The sequence below is a fragment of the Porcisia hertigi genome, chromosome 25 (assembly GCF_017918235.1).
Source record: "Porcisia hertigi strain C119 chromosome 25, whole genome shotgun sequence".
Lineage (NCBI taxonomy): Eukaryota > Euglenozoa > Kinetoplastea > Trypanosomatida > Trypanosomatidae > Porcisia > Porcisia hertigi.
This window is the reverse complement of record NC_090584.1, coordinates 321,597-334,707: the sequence shown is the minus strand read 5'-3', so window position 1 is coordinate 334,707 and position 13,111 is coordinate 321,597. Positions and strand designations below refer to the sequence as shown.

The following is a 13,111-nucleotide window of genomic DNA, read 5'->3' as shown; positions in this document are numbered from 1 at the left end:
AATGTGTGCGTGTATGCCACTCTTAAGATGCATTGAGTCTATCGCCACGTGGGTCTCTAGTCGTCGCGCGTGTATGGAAACAAAGAAGAATTAGAGAGGGGGGGAGGGGAGGGGGGGGGAACACGGCGCTCAGTGATGAGTTGTGTACACCCGAGAAGCCACTCGAGCACCGCTGGCGCTGGCAGCTAAGCCAAAGAAATGAAAAGCCCTCTTCTTGTGCGAGAAGGGGGGGAGGAGGAGGAGGAGGAGTGTGCTGGCCACACACCTCGACGTGAGCGGGGGTGTACTTGCGGGGGTGTATATATTTAGACGTGCATCTAGACTTACGCGTACACTGACGGCAACCAACAGTGGGCCTCCTCGTGTCCTTGGGTTGTATAGGACGGGGTTATGGGTTAGGGAAGGCAGACCGTGAAAGGGGGAGGGGGGGGGGGAGAGGAGGGAAAAAGGAGGAATCCAGTGAATGCATGTGCTCAGGTAGGTATACGCACTTTTGAGAGAGAGAGTCAGGGCGGGGCAAAGCAAGCGGGCGGGAGTGAGTGGGATATGCCGGCCTAAGCAGTCATTAATAAGCCAAGCAGGAAGGGAAGAAACAGCGGGAAAGGACATCGGCATCGACTCCCCCCCCCCTCTCCCCGCGTCTATATAAGTGAATATACACACGGTCTCCCGAGAACGTTTTCTGACGAGAGCGCAATCGTGTGTGCGTTTCTCAAGGGTGCCTTGATCCAAATGCACATCCACATTGCAGGCTACTTCTGTTCACCTATGAATGTGTGTATAAGCTTTGCATGAGGCACCTCCCCTCAGGCGCCTCAGCCCACCCACCCATCCACCCATCCACACACCCTGAGTAAGCGGCAGAGAGAAACTTAGTGTGAAGGGGGGAGGGGGGGGGCAGGGGGACGCAGGTGGGCGTTGGTGAGTGATCGCACACCACCGCCAGAACCCCCATCATTGTTATCCATATCGTCTATGACATTTCAAGAGCGACAGAAAATTTTCAAAACGTATAAATTGGGAAGGGCGAAAAAGGGAGGAGCCCTTAAAGGAGTCAACAACAGAACGGCATCGAGAACCACACGCACATGGGCAAAACGAGAGGACTGATGGCTGTAAAGAAGTGTGCGTGCCCTCGGGAGAAGGAGACGAGTGGATGTGACGCTATGCAGACTCTCCCCAGTAGAACCCCCCCCCCCCCGGGAGACACAAAAGTAAGTCAGGGAAGGGGACCGCGACGCAGGAGGGAAAAAAAGACAGGCACCGAGACGAGGGTGTTTTACATCTCCCCCCCCCACCTCCCCAGTGGTCAAAAATTGCGGATGTAGTCGGAGCTCTCACACGCTTTGTATTCCGCCACCAAACTCTCCACGACGTCCCTCGCGTCGCTGAACTCATCGAGGCTATCCTTGGTTGGGCCATATTTGCGATACTGATCGAGGAAGACGCCGCGGCCAAAGAGCATATCAAACTGCTTCAGCGTGCGGTGGAAGAGGGTGTGGATACTCGTATGGTTTGCCATTACGAGACCGCTTACTCGATGCCGCGTGTCCACATATGGAGACTTCTTCGAGAGGATCACCTGGATTGAGGCCGGCCCCCATGGGATAAACTTTGGCGACCGCTCGCGAATGCGTTCTAGGGAGCGGTGCACCTGCGCTGGGTCGACGTCGCCCTGGATGAGGTTTAGAAGAGAGATGTAGCAGCCACTCTTCATGGATGTCGACACCATCATGTTCTTCGGCATCAGCAGCCGACGCATCACATCATGCACAGACGTTTTGCGTACCGAGGACTGTATATTGGAGGTGTCGAGAGTCGTAGGGGTGTAGCCGGTGCAGACAAAATGACACCGCGGCGTGGGGATGAGCGAGGCCAACATGCTCATCAAGTCGTTATTCATGTACCCCGGGTAGCGCAGCGTAGCGGTCGAGGCGGCCATCACGGTGCTGACAAGCCCGTTCATCTGCTCAACAGTGGGGGAGGCGATGTGGAGGTTATCGGTCACGATGCGGTTGAGCGCGGTGTTGTCGAGGACGACGACGCAGTCAGCGTGCAGCGTCAGCCGCTTCACAGCTAGAAGACTGTTGTACGGCTGAACAATTACGTCGCTATCGCCGCCGCGCGACTGGTTAGGAAAGACGCTGTACGTTTGGATGAGCTTCTTTGGGAATTTATCATTCAAGTTCTCGAGAAGATAACTGCCCATGCCGCTACCCGTCCCGCCTGCAATGGAGTGTGTAAGAACAAAACCCTCGAGGCTGTCACTGTTCTCGGCCTCTCGCTCAATCATGTCGAAGAGCGTCTCCTGCACCTGATCACCAAGCTCGTAGCCGTGAGACCAGTTATTACCAGCGCCACCACCTTCCTTGTGAATGAAGATGTTCTCGGTGTTGAACAGCTTCTGCATCGAGCCTCGCTGCACCGCATTGATGACGCGCGGCTCGAGGTCTACGAGTAACGCGCGTGGCACGTAGTGATCGTCATCGGCTTGATAAAAAAATACGTCTTTCCGATCTTCGCCACCAACGGCGTACGGCTCCACGACGCCATCCAGTCGGATACCGTGTTCGAGGCAGAGTTGGCGCCAGAACTCGCTACCTACCTGGTTGCCGCACTGACCGGCTTGGATGGTGATAATTTCACGAGGCATACGGGAACCAGGACACCGGGGTAGGCGGAGGGAGAAGGGGGACGGGGGGGGGTCTGACACTTTTTTTTGCAGGTGAAAACACTGCCTAACAGGTTCACAGGGTTCACTGCTGCTTTTACTGGGACTCTTACACCTTCGTTCCAGGACTACGCTTTGTCGATGACGTTGTTGGCTTGCTCGTCTTTCGCTTGCTTCACACGCAAAAAAAAAAAGAGAGCTCCCCTCCCTCTATGCGCACGGGAGAGTAGCGCTAAAGTCCACGTGTGTTATCACTCCAGAGCGTGTCACTGTGTGTGTGTGTGTGTGTGTGAGTGTATGCCTGCCTTGGTCTGCCCTTGACTAAAGCTGCGGCTCCTAGTCTAAGTGGTGTAAGGCTCTATGGGAGCGATACGTATGTGTATGTATGTATATATATAGTTTATCCACACACACTTTCTTTTTTCTTCAGGATCTGTATGCGTAAGCGTGTGTATCTGTGTCGATGAAACCGCCGCAGAGGCACATGTGCGAGTCCGCGATAGGCAAGCACACATGCACACGTTGCTGGATGGACAGACGGGGGTGGGGAGGAGATGAGCAGCGGTACACGAAGATATCGCTCAATTCTCCGTATATAATTCTCTGTGAAAAATGTGTACAGACCGAGAGAGAGAAAAGGAGAGGGAGGAATGCCAAGGCGCAGAGTAAAGCGGGATCTGCACGACGCACCAGGAAATGCAACCCCGTCATCCGCAGTCTGTACTAGAAAGCGGCGGTGTTGTCACGGAGGAGAGGGGGTCGTGTAGTAATGTTTTTCTTTTCGTTCGTATTGGTTCAATGAATGAGTTCTCTCCCCTCCCCTCCCCCCCCTCCTACCCCCATCTCTCCTTATACCTTTTTTTTGACCAAGAAAAACAGTTTAGATTGTCAGCAGATTCCTAACAGGCGCACTTCTCCCACTATGCCTCCTCCTCAATTCACCCGCTTCTTGACACTGAGTCATATGTTGGCCTATATAGCCTGGACAGGGGGGGGAGGGGAGGGGAGGGGAAGGGGGGGGGGGGAGCGGGGAGAAGGAAATCATCGATCCTGGTACCTGGCACGGTGACCTGTACTGTGAGCGTGTGTGCACAAGTGGGTCCTCGGTCTCACTCCTCCCACGATGCAGCGTAGACAAGTGGTTTCCCGTACAGCAGCTTCGCCTCCTCCAGCTCTGCCGTGTACTTCTCCTCCAACTGGTAGAGCTTCACGAGGTCGCCGTCTCGCCGAAATTCGTCCATTAGCCGGCGTGCCTCGTGCCGGTCGTGGCGCACCATCCCCTGCGTCTCCGACACCACCGCGATTTGTTCCAGGAGAGCGGCAACGCTCACAATGAGACTTTCGCCACGATGGCGTTCCTCCTGGCTTAGCTGCCGATATGCCGGGCCTGTTGTCTGGAGGTAGCGTTGATGCTGCTCCCCCTGCGCTCGCTGACGAAGTCGCTCCGCAACTGTGGAAGAGAGTCTAGGGGTGCGTGAAACAGAAGCAGGAACCCCCTCCTCTCTGCAGCGATCCGAGCGACTCGCCGACTCAGCAGCCGCATTTTCACACACGCGCCGCAACTCACACAGTGACGCGTGTGAATGCATCCATCGGATTGAGTCATTGGCCAGGCACGTCACAAAGGCTTCGCACTCGCATTGAGGACTGTGCTGTACATCCGAGCAAGGCCTTGAATTTGAGGCACGCGCCGTGTCATCGAGCTCTCGCTGCGCGCGCACTGTCCACGCGGCAGAGCCCTCTCTAGAGGGCACATTCAAAGTTACTTGAGAGGGCAGCGTCGCCCGTTGCCGTTCCGCATCACGTGCATAGGCGAGGAGACGGTTAAGTTGAAGATGGCTGGTAAGCCGGGCCCACAGCTCCTCTCGGTTGGTGCTGTTGTGAGTCGAATGAAAGAATTCGATCAACCGCTGACGAGCGCCCTCGTAGTGTCTTGAGGCATCTGGAGAGGTTTCCGCATCAGACACGTTCCACACAGAGGCGACGCAACGAAGTTCATCGAGGCGATCCGCAGCGTGCTCCTTACCGAGACGGTCCAGGAACACAAGGCGGGTGCCCTCAGTGGCCCATTGACACCCCATCCAAGCCACTAAGTCAAGCACATTGACAAACGGGAGAACACTATCAACCCATGCAGTGCTCGTGGCGGAGAACGAGGCGTAGCGCGGTTCCGCCGGGCGCTGAGCGCGGTTAGAGAGTAGCCTCTCGATGATATCGAAGGCGCGACGCACTTCTGCGGGAGGGGCCGAGACAGCAGATGCGTGGAGACACGAAATCAAAAGCGGCTCCGACTGTGGTCTGGCCTCCGTTGTGAGGGAAACCTGGGTGGCAGCTGCGCTCATTTTTGCGTGCGAGTAAAAAAAAAAGAGAGCAAAGGGTGATGGAGGAAGCCACTGAGCTCCTCTGCCACGTACACCTCTTCCCTCTCTGGCCTGAGATGCCTGTAGAGAATACGGTGTCCCCTCCCAAAGAAACAGGCACCGCTATTAAGTTGGTGTTCTCCACGCACACCCACACACACACCCTCCTGTCTAGAAGAGACGGTGAAATGACTCTCTTATCCACAGCAAGCACCCACGTGGACGGGCATGACAGACGCGTAAGGGAATATAATCAAGGGGGGGAGGGGGGGGAGGGCGAGAGGGGGGATAAGAAAGGCGGCACAAATGCAGTCCATAAAAGCATCCATATAGGAAGGGAGCGGTGAGGCGCTCGCTGGAAGCAAGGTGAAGGCAGTGTGCCCTCCCTCTCCCCCGCCCCCCCCCCTCCAAACCCACCTTGCTCCTGCTCGTCTGCACCGATTATCTCCATTTGATCCTCACGCCCCCCCCCGCTTTTTTTTCCTCTCCATGGAAGCCACCGCCACCACGAAAAGAAAAGCATACCCGTACATGCAGAACAACAAGCAATGACCAGAGGGAGAACCCTACGTGGATGGAAGTGGGGGGATTGAGAAACGAAAGCAGGACCAGAAGATTTGCTGCATGACTCAGCATGCACAGAGGCGGTTCACTGTGGATGCGCGGTGGAGGAGCCTCGCTTGTGGGTGCACTTCTTCGATTACTTGCGTCAATCCCCGACGCCCTGCTTAACGGTGCATCGGGTCAAGACGCCTGTTCTTGTTTTGCATGTGGGCGCCTCGGTGAACAAATATGCACATCGGTGGTGGCCATCCTCGTGCTTCAATTGATCGGGTGCTGGCGCCTCCACTGAATGCGCATCGCCTTTGCTCGAGAAACGAGAAACATGTACGGGTCGCGGCAGTCGTGGCGCAACTTCCCGCTGCTCATCACGTAGCGGGCGTACCCTTTGCGCTCCTCTGGCGTCATGGGTGTTAGGACTGTCTCCGCGCTCTCCGGCACATCCGCCTCCACCTGGAGAACCGGCAGAGAGGGAGCCTCGGAAAAGGCCAAAGAGGGGACGCCACCATTGCCGCTGACAGGGGTGTTGCTGGGAGAGGCCGAGAACAGACCTGACTGAACGATGCCGGCAACAGTTGCGGGCCTCGCTGGACTAGAAGACACGCCGTTGTCCGTCGGCCGTCGAGAAACTCGCCGCCGCTTATCTCGGTAGAATTGCCATGGTGTCCACTGGAACCCACCGGTGACCGCACTGACACGAGCGCAGTGAGTGCCGTTCGTTGATAACGACCGCGGGCCTCCAGTGAAGGCCGGTGGCGCCTCCACCCAATGCGACTCCGGCGGCTGGAGCTCGTCCTCCTCCGCTTCCTCCTCGTCAGCGCTGCTCTGATCGCCGCTGCCGTCGTCGACGTCGTCTCGACGCCGTGCAACCGCCGTGGGTTCCCGTGCAGGGGCTTTGCGGCCTCCCTTGCTGAACGAGTGGCGCTGCCGCTTACGCTGGATGCTGTTCTGGGCGCGGCGAACAGCGATATCGTCCTCGTAGCGGCACCACGCGCCGTGCACATAGGCTTTGTCTTCGCAGAGCGCCTGCAGAAGCGGCAGGAGGGGCTCAGGGCTAAACGAGGGGGTTGCGAAAGAGGAACACAATGGCGCTAAGCCGGCGTTTACCCGCCGGGATTGCGCATCGTTGACGTTCTTTATTTCGCAAGTCTCCCTCACATCTCTGATATTCCCTCCCTTAGCGAGGGTCCGCCCTGCTTCCGCATCCTGCAGTAGCGCGGGAGGAAAAATACTGAGCAGGGTGAGACGCAGCTGACGCTCCTGGGCATCGATGGCCGCCTGCGTCGCTGCCTCCCAGGCCTCTTCTTCCTGTTTGGCAGCGAGAGCAGAGGACGATGCCGTAGAGCTGAGGCTTGCTTCTGTCCAAGTCGGTTGTGGCGTGGATTGCGAGCGAAGCCGACGGCCGCGTGTTTCGTGCACTTCACCGAGAGGATCCCCAGGCCCCCCAAGCCCGCTTGCTGCCGTGCTGCTATTTTCGTCATCGCGCGGCCTCTCTTGCCCAATCGAGGCGTGGGCGTCTTGGTTTCCGATTTTGGCGCGACGCGTCAACACGCCTGTTGCGATCAACGAGTTGCGCTCGGGCTGCTCAGCCACTCGCCGCGTCTCGTATTTCTCTTTACCCAGCTCATCAGACCCATCTTGGCCGCTGTTGCGGATGTCGGTGGCGTTGTGCTCTGTGGAGTCTGTCGTCAGGCTCAGCTCAAGAGAAAGTTCCCCAGCCGGCCCTGGACTCGCTTCGGGTAACACCGCCGGCGGTGGCGCGTCGGCGTTTCGTTTCCTCTTGCCGCGGGCGCTTCTTTTGACCCTGGGGCTTGTGGCCAACCCCCTCATTGTGGTTGTGGCGCTCGGCGCGCCTGTTGTGCCCTCCGGTTCCTGCGCCAGCACGTCTGCGTTGTCGAGGGTGCCAGCGGGGGCAATGAACGCTTCCTGTTTCACCGCTGACACGTTCATCGTGTTCTCCTCCTCTAGCGTCACTCCACTCGAGAGGGGTAGAGGGCTGTCAATGCGCCCGCGATCCATGTTGCTGGTGCAGTTTTCGTAGAGGAGGTGATCGTGGTCTTCCATGCGCGCTTCGCCAGGGGGAGGGAAGGGGGGGGGGGGGGGGCGCGACGCGCGTGGTCTGAGGAGATGAGCAGCACGCTTCACGAAGGTGCTCAAGAAAAGGTATTCGATGGGTGGATGGCTCGGTGGGGGAGAAGGGATAGGGGGAGGGAGGCAATGGATAAAGCCGGCGCATGAAAGTGTGCGTGAGTGGGTGGGGTGGTGAGAGGTATAGACCCACACTTCGAGGCTACACGACGACGACACTGGGAAAAAGACGGAGAAGGTTAGACGGATGAAAGAATCCCCACAAAAAAAAAACGCCTCGTTCTCACCATTGATCTCCATGTAGATTGGAGGTGCTCGGGGGGGGGGTGCAGGTCGGTTTGTGGTCTTCAGAGGAGCGACAGAGATGCGCGCTATGGAACATACGTAGGTGAGTAAAATGCAAAAAAAAAGAAACAGGTACAAAGGTCGAGTTTACACACACACACACACATTTGGAATTAGTCATTCCACTGATTCGCAGCCACTGCCTCACGTCGCCGCGATGCGAGAGGCCTCGTCCAGTTTTTCGTTGAGAAGTTTATTGACCGCGCAGAGGCGCTGTCGCTGTGGGATTGTTTTGGCAATCTCAATGTACTCCTCGGCACTGCACTGTGTCTTGGGAAACACGTCGGCTGCACTGTTACCGACCCCATTCGGCGCCACTGTGAGGTCCAACAACAGTCGCACAATTTGCAGATACCCAGACAGCGCCGCCAGATCCACGGCAGCGAGACCGTGCGAGTCCCTCGGGTACGGATCAGCGTTGCAGACGACGAGGAGGAAGTGGACCACGTCAGCATGTCCAGACAGAGCAGCCAGCATCAGCGGTGTGCGCCCTGTGGTCGGGTGCACAGCGTTCACGAGGCGCTGCGCGCCGGGGCGCCATGTCAGCCGCGAGCTCGACACCGAGGTCGAAGAAGTGGCGGAGGGGTGTGCAGGTGCAGTAGCCGCACTAGAAGAAGAGGCGACGGTTGCCGAGAAGGGGGTCATGAAGAGTAGTGTATGTATGATTGACACGTCGGCGCACCACACGGCGCGGTGGAAAACCGTGAACCCGTAACGGTCCACCTGCGCCAGCGAGGCACCGCGGCTGAGCAGCAGCTGCGTCGTTGGAAGCCGACCAAGGGCAACGGCCCACATCAACAGCGAAAGGCGATACTTGGGATCGGTGTAGTTGACGTTGGACAGGGTGACGTTCTCCATCAGGATGGAGAGATCTCCCTGGATGACGGCCTGGGTGAGATCCGAAGGCTTTAGCGTGAGCGGTTGAATCATTTTCTTTTCGGGGGAAGGGAGTAGTGAAAAGCCTTGGTAGTACAGGAAGGGGGGGAGGGAGGAGAGAGAGGAGAGGGGAGGGGAGGGGGAAAATGTGAAGCAGAAGAGCCTGGCGACACGGTGCGTGTGTGTGTGTGTGCGTATGTTTGTGCTTCCTGTATGGATGCGTATTTAATCGATGTACGGAGAAAAAGCGGGCTTGCCGCTAGAACTGTTGCGCTTCTAGCGGAGGCTACATGACTGCCGGTCAACAACACGTAGTGCGATGCAATCAAAGGAAAAAAAAAAGAAAGGGAGAGAAAGGGAGAGAGGGAGTGAATACACCCGAGGTGAGAGAGCCGAGATTTTGCAGCGCAATGCGAGTGGTTGGAAGCCGCCAGCATATCCCTATGGTGTATGCATGCGCGTATAAGTGGACAGGAAAAAAAAAGAGGGAGGGGGATGGATACGAGTTCGATCCGCAACACGATTTGAGGTGGAACCCGCACGTATCCGCACAGGTCAGTCTAGGCTTCACACACACACACACACATGCACGCAGCCTTTGCGCCGTGTTCAGGGACACAGGCCCACGTGTGCTCCCCCCCACCCTCCCCCGGTGTGTGTGCGCGCGCTGTCAGTCTTTTCTTCTTCCCCAGCACACTGCCTGTTCTTCCCCTCCCTTTGTACTCGTGTTGCCAACGTTTGCGTTGGTAGAAATCATGCAGTATTGACCCTGCAAAGTTTTCTTATTGTTGCTCTGATATGTACGTATATATTCGTCTGCGCGCGTGTGTGTGCAATGGAGGTGGGGGCTGGGGGAATATACCTCATCTCCCCCCCCTTTACCCCCTCCTCATTTTCCTCAACCAAACCTATGCATGTCAAATGTGCATGAGGCTCACTTGAGCGATGATCATGCTATATCATCAACCCTCACTTCCCGAGTCCGCCTTGTGTGAGTGGGTAGTGCCCCGGTGTGACTCTATAAAAGTAATACCCACACTCCGATGAATCTCTAAACAACCATTCCCTCCCTCCCTCCACCCCACCCTCCACCCCTACCCCATGAACACACACACACACACACACAAGACAATCGAACTGCAGGGATGAAGAGGGGGGAACGTCTCTGGGTAAGATGGATGTGCGAGGTGATCTGCCTGTTCTCCTCTGCCTACCCCGCATCCACGCTCAAAATATCGCGATGGCTTGGTTAGGTGTTTGTGGGCAACTACAGAAGAGGGCGAGATGGAGAGAGAGAGAATACCACCACGAAAAAAAAAAACAACAACAGAACACACGCGTCATCTATTTACGTATCCACATGTAATATTGTAAGGATGCATATATGGATGTATATATATGGATGTATATCGGAAGAGCAATGGGGTAAGTCAAGACGGCATTTGAGGCGACAGGAGTCCCTCCCACCCACCTCTCCCCACCCTCACCAAAGACCTGCCCTCTTCTCCCGTCTCCTATGGTGACACATGCACTGCCCTTTTCCTCACTGTTTACTCGTCGCCATCAAAGACAAGGGGAATCACCGGCGCATCATCGACCTCCGGCATTGCCTTCGGCTTGCCAAGCGGGGTATCCTGCTTTGTCTCGTGTTGCTGCTGCTCCTGAGCGAGCAGTGCTTTCACCTCCACCGATCGCGGCTCTGTCGTCACCTCACCGATCGTGTCAGTGCCGAAGAGCGCCCGATCAGGCGTGACAGTCAATAGAGATTGACTCTTCTCCGGACGTGAGGCTGCGGCAGCAAATGCATGGGAATCCTGCCGGAGTGCCGTTGGCGCTGTGATGACGACCCTGTTGTCTGTGTCAAGCGGTTTCGCCGTTGTTAGTACACCACCGCTGGCGACGTCAGCGCTGTGGAGTAGCACAGTGGGCCGCCATTCGCCGATTCGCTGTTCACTAGGTGAGGTCGAGAGTCGTGCAACGAACCGTGGCACCGTCTGCGGCGTTATAGCGCCGTTGCCTTTTGCGACGGCCCCACTGCTGCGACGGCGCCCGTCTCGTGGGCACGACCGGTCACCGGTAAAGACGCACGGTATCGCTGCGATGGTGTCCTGCCGCGCCTCAGACTGGGGGTGCTCATAGTGACCACTTCCACGTTGGGTGGCGAATGGGCCACTGACTCCGGCCGGCTCAACCACCGGCGGCGCCGTCTTCCGCCACTGGAGGGGGAAATTCGTCGCGGGATCTCCAGTCGCGGGCGAGAGGTGGCTCGTGTACGGCATCGCTTCACGGAGCTGCGCGGGCAGCGAGGTCATGACACCGCTGTTGCGTCCCAAAGCGGCTGTGTTTACGTAACTTGGCGGCACCTGCACAGGCGCCGAAACTCCGCCGCAACAGCTCGCTGTACCGGTACACACGCCTCCATACTGCACGCCAGTGATGGCCGACGTAGGATCGTTGATCCAATGACCGCAGTGTCCGCACCAAGGACTCAGCGGCTGCATGGATGGCAATGTGGTGGGGCCTGCGGCTGCTGCGGCGGCGGCGGATGCTGACGATACATTCACCCCAGGCATCCACTTGTTCGGCACCTGGAAAGGGAGAGGGGCGGCCAGCGGCGGGGGTGGCATCAGAGCCGCAGCGGTTGACATCACATTCGGACCACCCAGTGGAGCACCCCACACCTGCGCGGGGCTGCACAGGGTAGATACAACGCTCGGCTGATGGGTCGAGAGTCCCGGGGCTGTTTCAGCGCTGCTGTGTGCTCTGGAGGCTGTCGCTGCGGTCGTACGCGGGAGTGGGCTGCAGCTGAAGGCGACGCCGCTGTGTTTGTCTCGAGGGTTGCCGCAGCGCTGATGATGTGGTGTTGCTTCGCACGCCTGCTGTGGTTGAACGTGGCACGGCAGTCGCGATGGCGACTGTGTCGCCTGCAGAGGCAGCGGCGGACGGCGTGGGCTTGGTGAAGGCTCGATGGGTCGCTGGGCAGGTGCGCACCCCACTGTTGCTCCTGGCACTGAGGGGACTTCCTCCACGAGATGCACATTTAGCTCCACTCCTTCCTGTGGCGCCAGTGCGGCCAGCACCGGCTGCTGCTGCTGCTGCTGCTGCTGCTGATAAAGGGAGGACAATCGCTGCTGCATCTCGAGTTGCGCTTGCTGCCGCTGGAGTACCCCAACCGACGGAGCAATGTGAATCTTGATCCCCGCCTCGAGAGGACTAATATCGGTGCCCTTGGTGAGCGACGATGCGCTCTGTGGAATAACACTACGGACGGACTCGTAACAGTCCTCGCTTCGCAGAATGCACCGAAGGTCGTCCTCGACGGGGATCTTTGACGGCACAGAAGAAGAGTTCTGGACGCTATGCAGAGTGTCGAGGTCGATCTTCAGACGCATTTCACGTGGCGTCTTTTTGAACCCTTCGCTCACCCACTGCTGCCGCTGCTCCTCCAGCACCGTTTCCCGCGTCGCCGGGTCATCTTCACCGTTGATGAAGACAAAGTCAAACATGTGCAGTGCTCGACGCCACTTGCGCAGTTGGATGTCCCACAGGCGCTTGCTGCCCTTGACGATCTCTGGCGGTGAAAGCGGGAGAAGGCCGCCGCTCTTCAGGAGCGGATCGTGGGCAATAAGCCGCTTCATGTTTACAAACCCATCGGTAGCGTAGCCGTACTGTATCTGTTTCTCACGTTGGCTGCGCCGGCGATCTTCGTCGGGGGAGTTGCCACACGACGAAAGTGTGCGCGGACGGGAGCTGCCGGCCCTGGGTGAGGTCCCGGTGTTCAACGGCGCGATTCGCAGCTGCCAGTCGTTGGGGATGCTTCTGTCACTGCCACCAACCCCTCGCCTGCCGCGTGAGCCATAGGTTGGGCCTGGCTGCTGCTGCTGCTGCCGCTGCTGGTGACGCTGGGGTGCACGAAACAGCTCGCGTGGCTGCGAGGACAGCGGGCAGCGACCGCTTGGTGTAGTGTCGACACGTTGTTGCGGCTCTTGCGGCTGCTGGCGTGCAGGGGGAGATACGGCATCACCGTAAACATCAGGCGCTGGCGACTGCGATCGGTCTCCCTCAAGAAGCGCTCCACGACTTTGTGATGCTCGCCTATCGAGCGCCTTCGTGTGGCTGCCATTGCTGCTATCTTGGGGCGCGCTCGGCGGCGTCATGAAACACTGCTTTTCTTGCTGCTGCATTATTTAGGACCGACAGATGGCCACCA

General features: G+C 57.9%; 5 protein-coding genes across 5 annotated transcripts; all 5 read right to left on the bottom strand.

The window, feature by feature from the left end:
• Positions 1-1,309: 1,309 nt before the first annotated feature.
• Positions 1,310-2,653, bottom strand: JKF63_04596 (uncharacterized protein; the record flags this gene model as incomplete). Its single annotated transcript, XM_067900579.1, has 1 exon — positions 1,310-2,653. One exon carries the CDS (start codon positions 2,651-2,653, stop codon positions 1,310-1,312), a length of 1,344 nt encoding a protein of 447 aa, XP_067756600.1.
• A 1,127-nt stretch (positions 2,654-3,780) lies between these two features.
• On the bottom strand, positions 3,781-5,013 carry JKF63_04595 (uncharacterized protein; the record flags this gene model as incomplete). Its single annotated transcript, XM_067900578.1, has 1 exon — positions 3,781-5,013. One exon carries the CDS (start codon positions 5,011-5,013, stop codon positions 3,781-3,783), a length of 1,233 nt encoding a protein of 410 aa, XP_067756599.1.
• An 840-nt stretch (positions 5,014-5,853) lies between these two features.
• On the bottom strand, positions 5,854-7,656 carry JKF63_04594 (uncharacterized protein; the record flags this gene model as incomplete). Its single annotated transcript, XM_067900577.1, has 1 exon — positions 5,854-7,656. One exon carries the CDS (start codon positions 7,654-7,656, stop codon positions 5,854-5,856), a length of 1,803 nt encoding a protein of 600 aa, XP_067756598.1.
• Positions 7,657-8,169: 513 nt separating this feature from the next.
• JKF63_04593 (uncharacterized protein) lies at positions 8,170-8,955 on the bottom strand (the record flags this gene model as incomplete). Its single annotated transcript, XM_067900576.1, has 1 exon — positions 8,170-8,955. The coding sequence occupies one exon, from the start codon at positions 8,953-8,955 to the stop codon at positions 8,170-8,172; it is 786 nt and encodes a 261-aa protein (XP_067756597.1).
• A 1,496-nt stretch (positions 8,956-10,451) lies between these two features.
• JKF63_04592 (uncharacterized protein) lies at positions 10,452-13,085 on the bottom strand (the record flags this gene model as incomplete). Its single annotated transcript, XM_067900575.1, has 1 exon — positions 10,452-13,085. One exon carries the CDS (start codon positions 13,083-13,085, stop codon positions 10,452-10,454), a length of 2,634 nt encoding a protein of 877 aa, XP_067756596.1.
• Between the last annotated feature and the right edge of the window lie 26 nt (positions 13,086-13,111).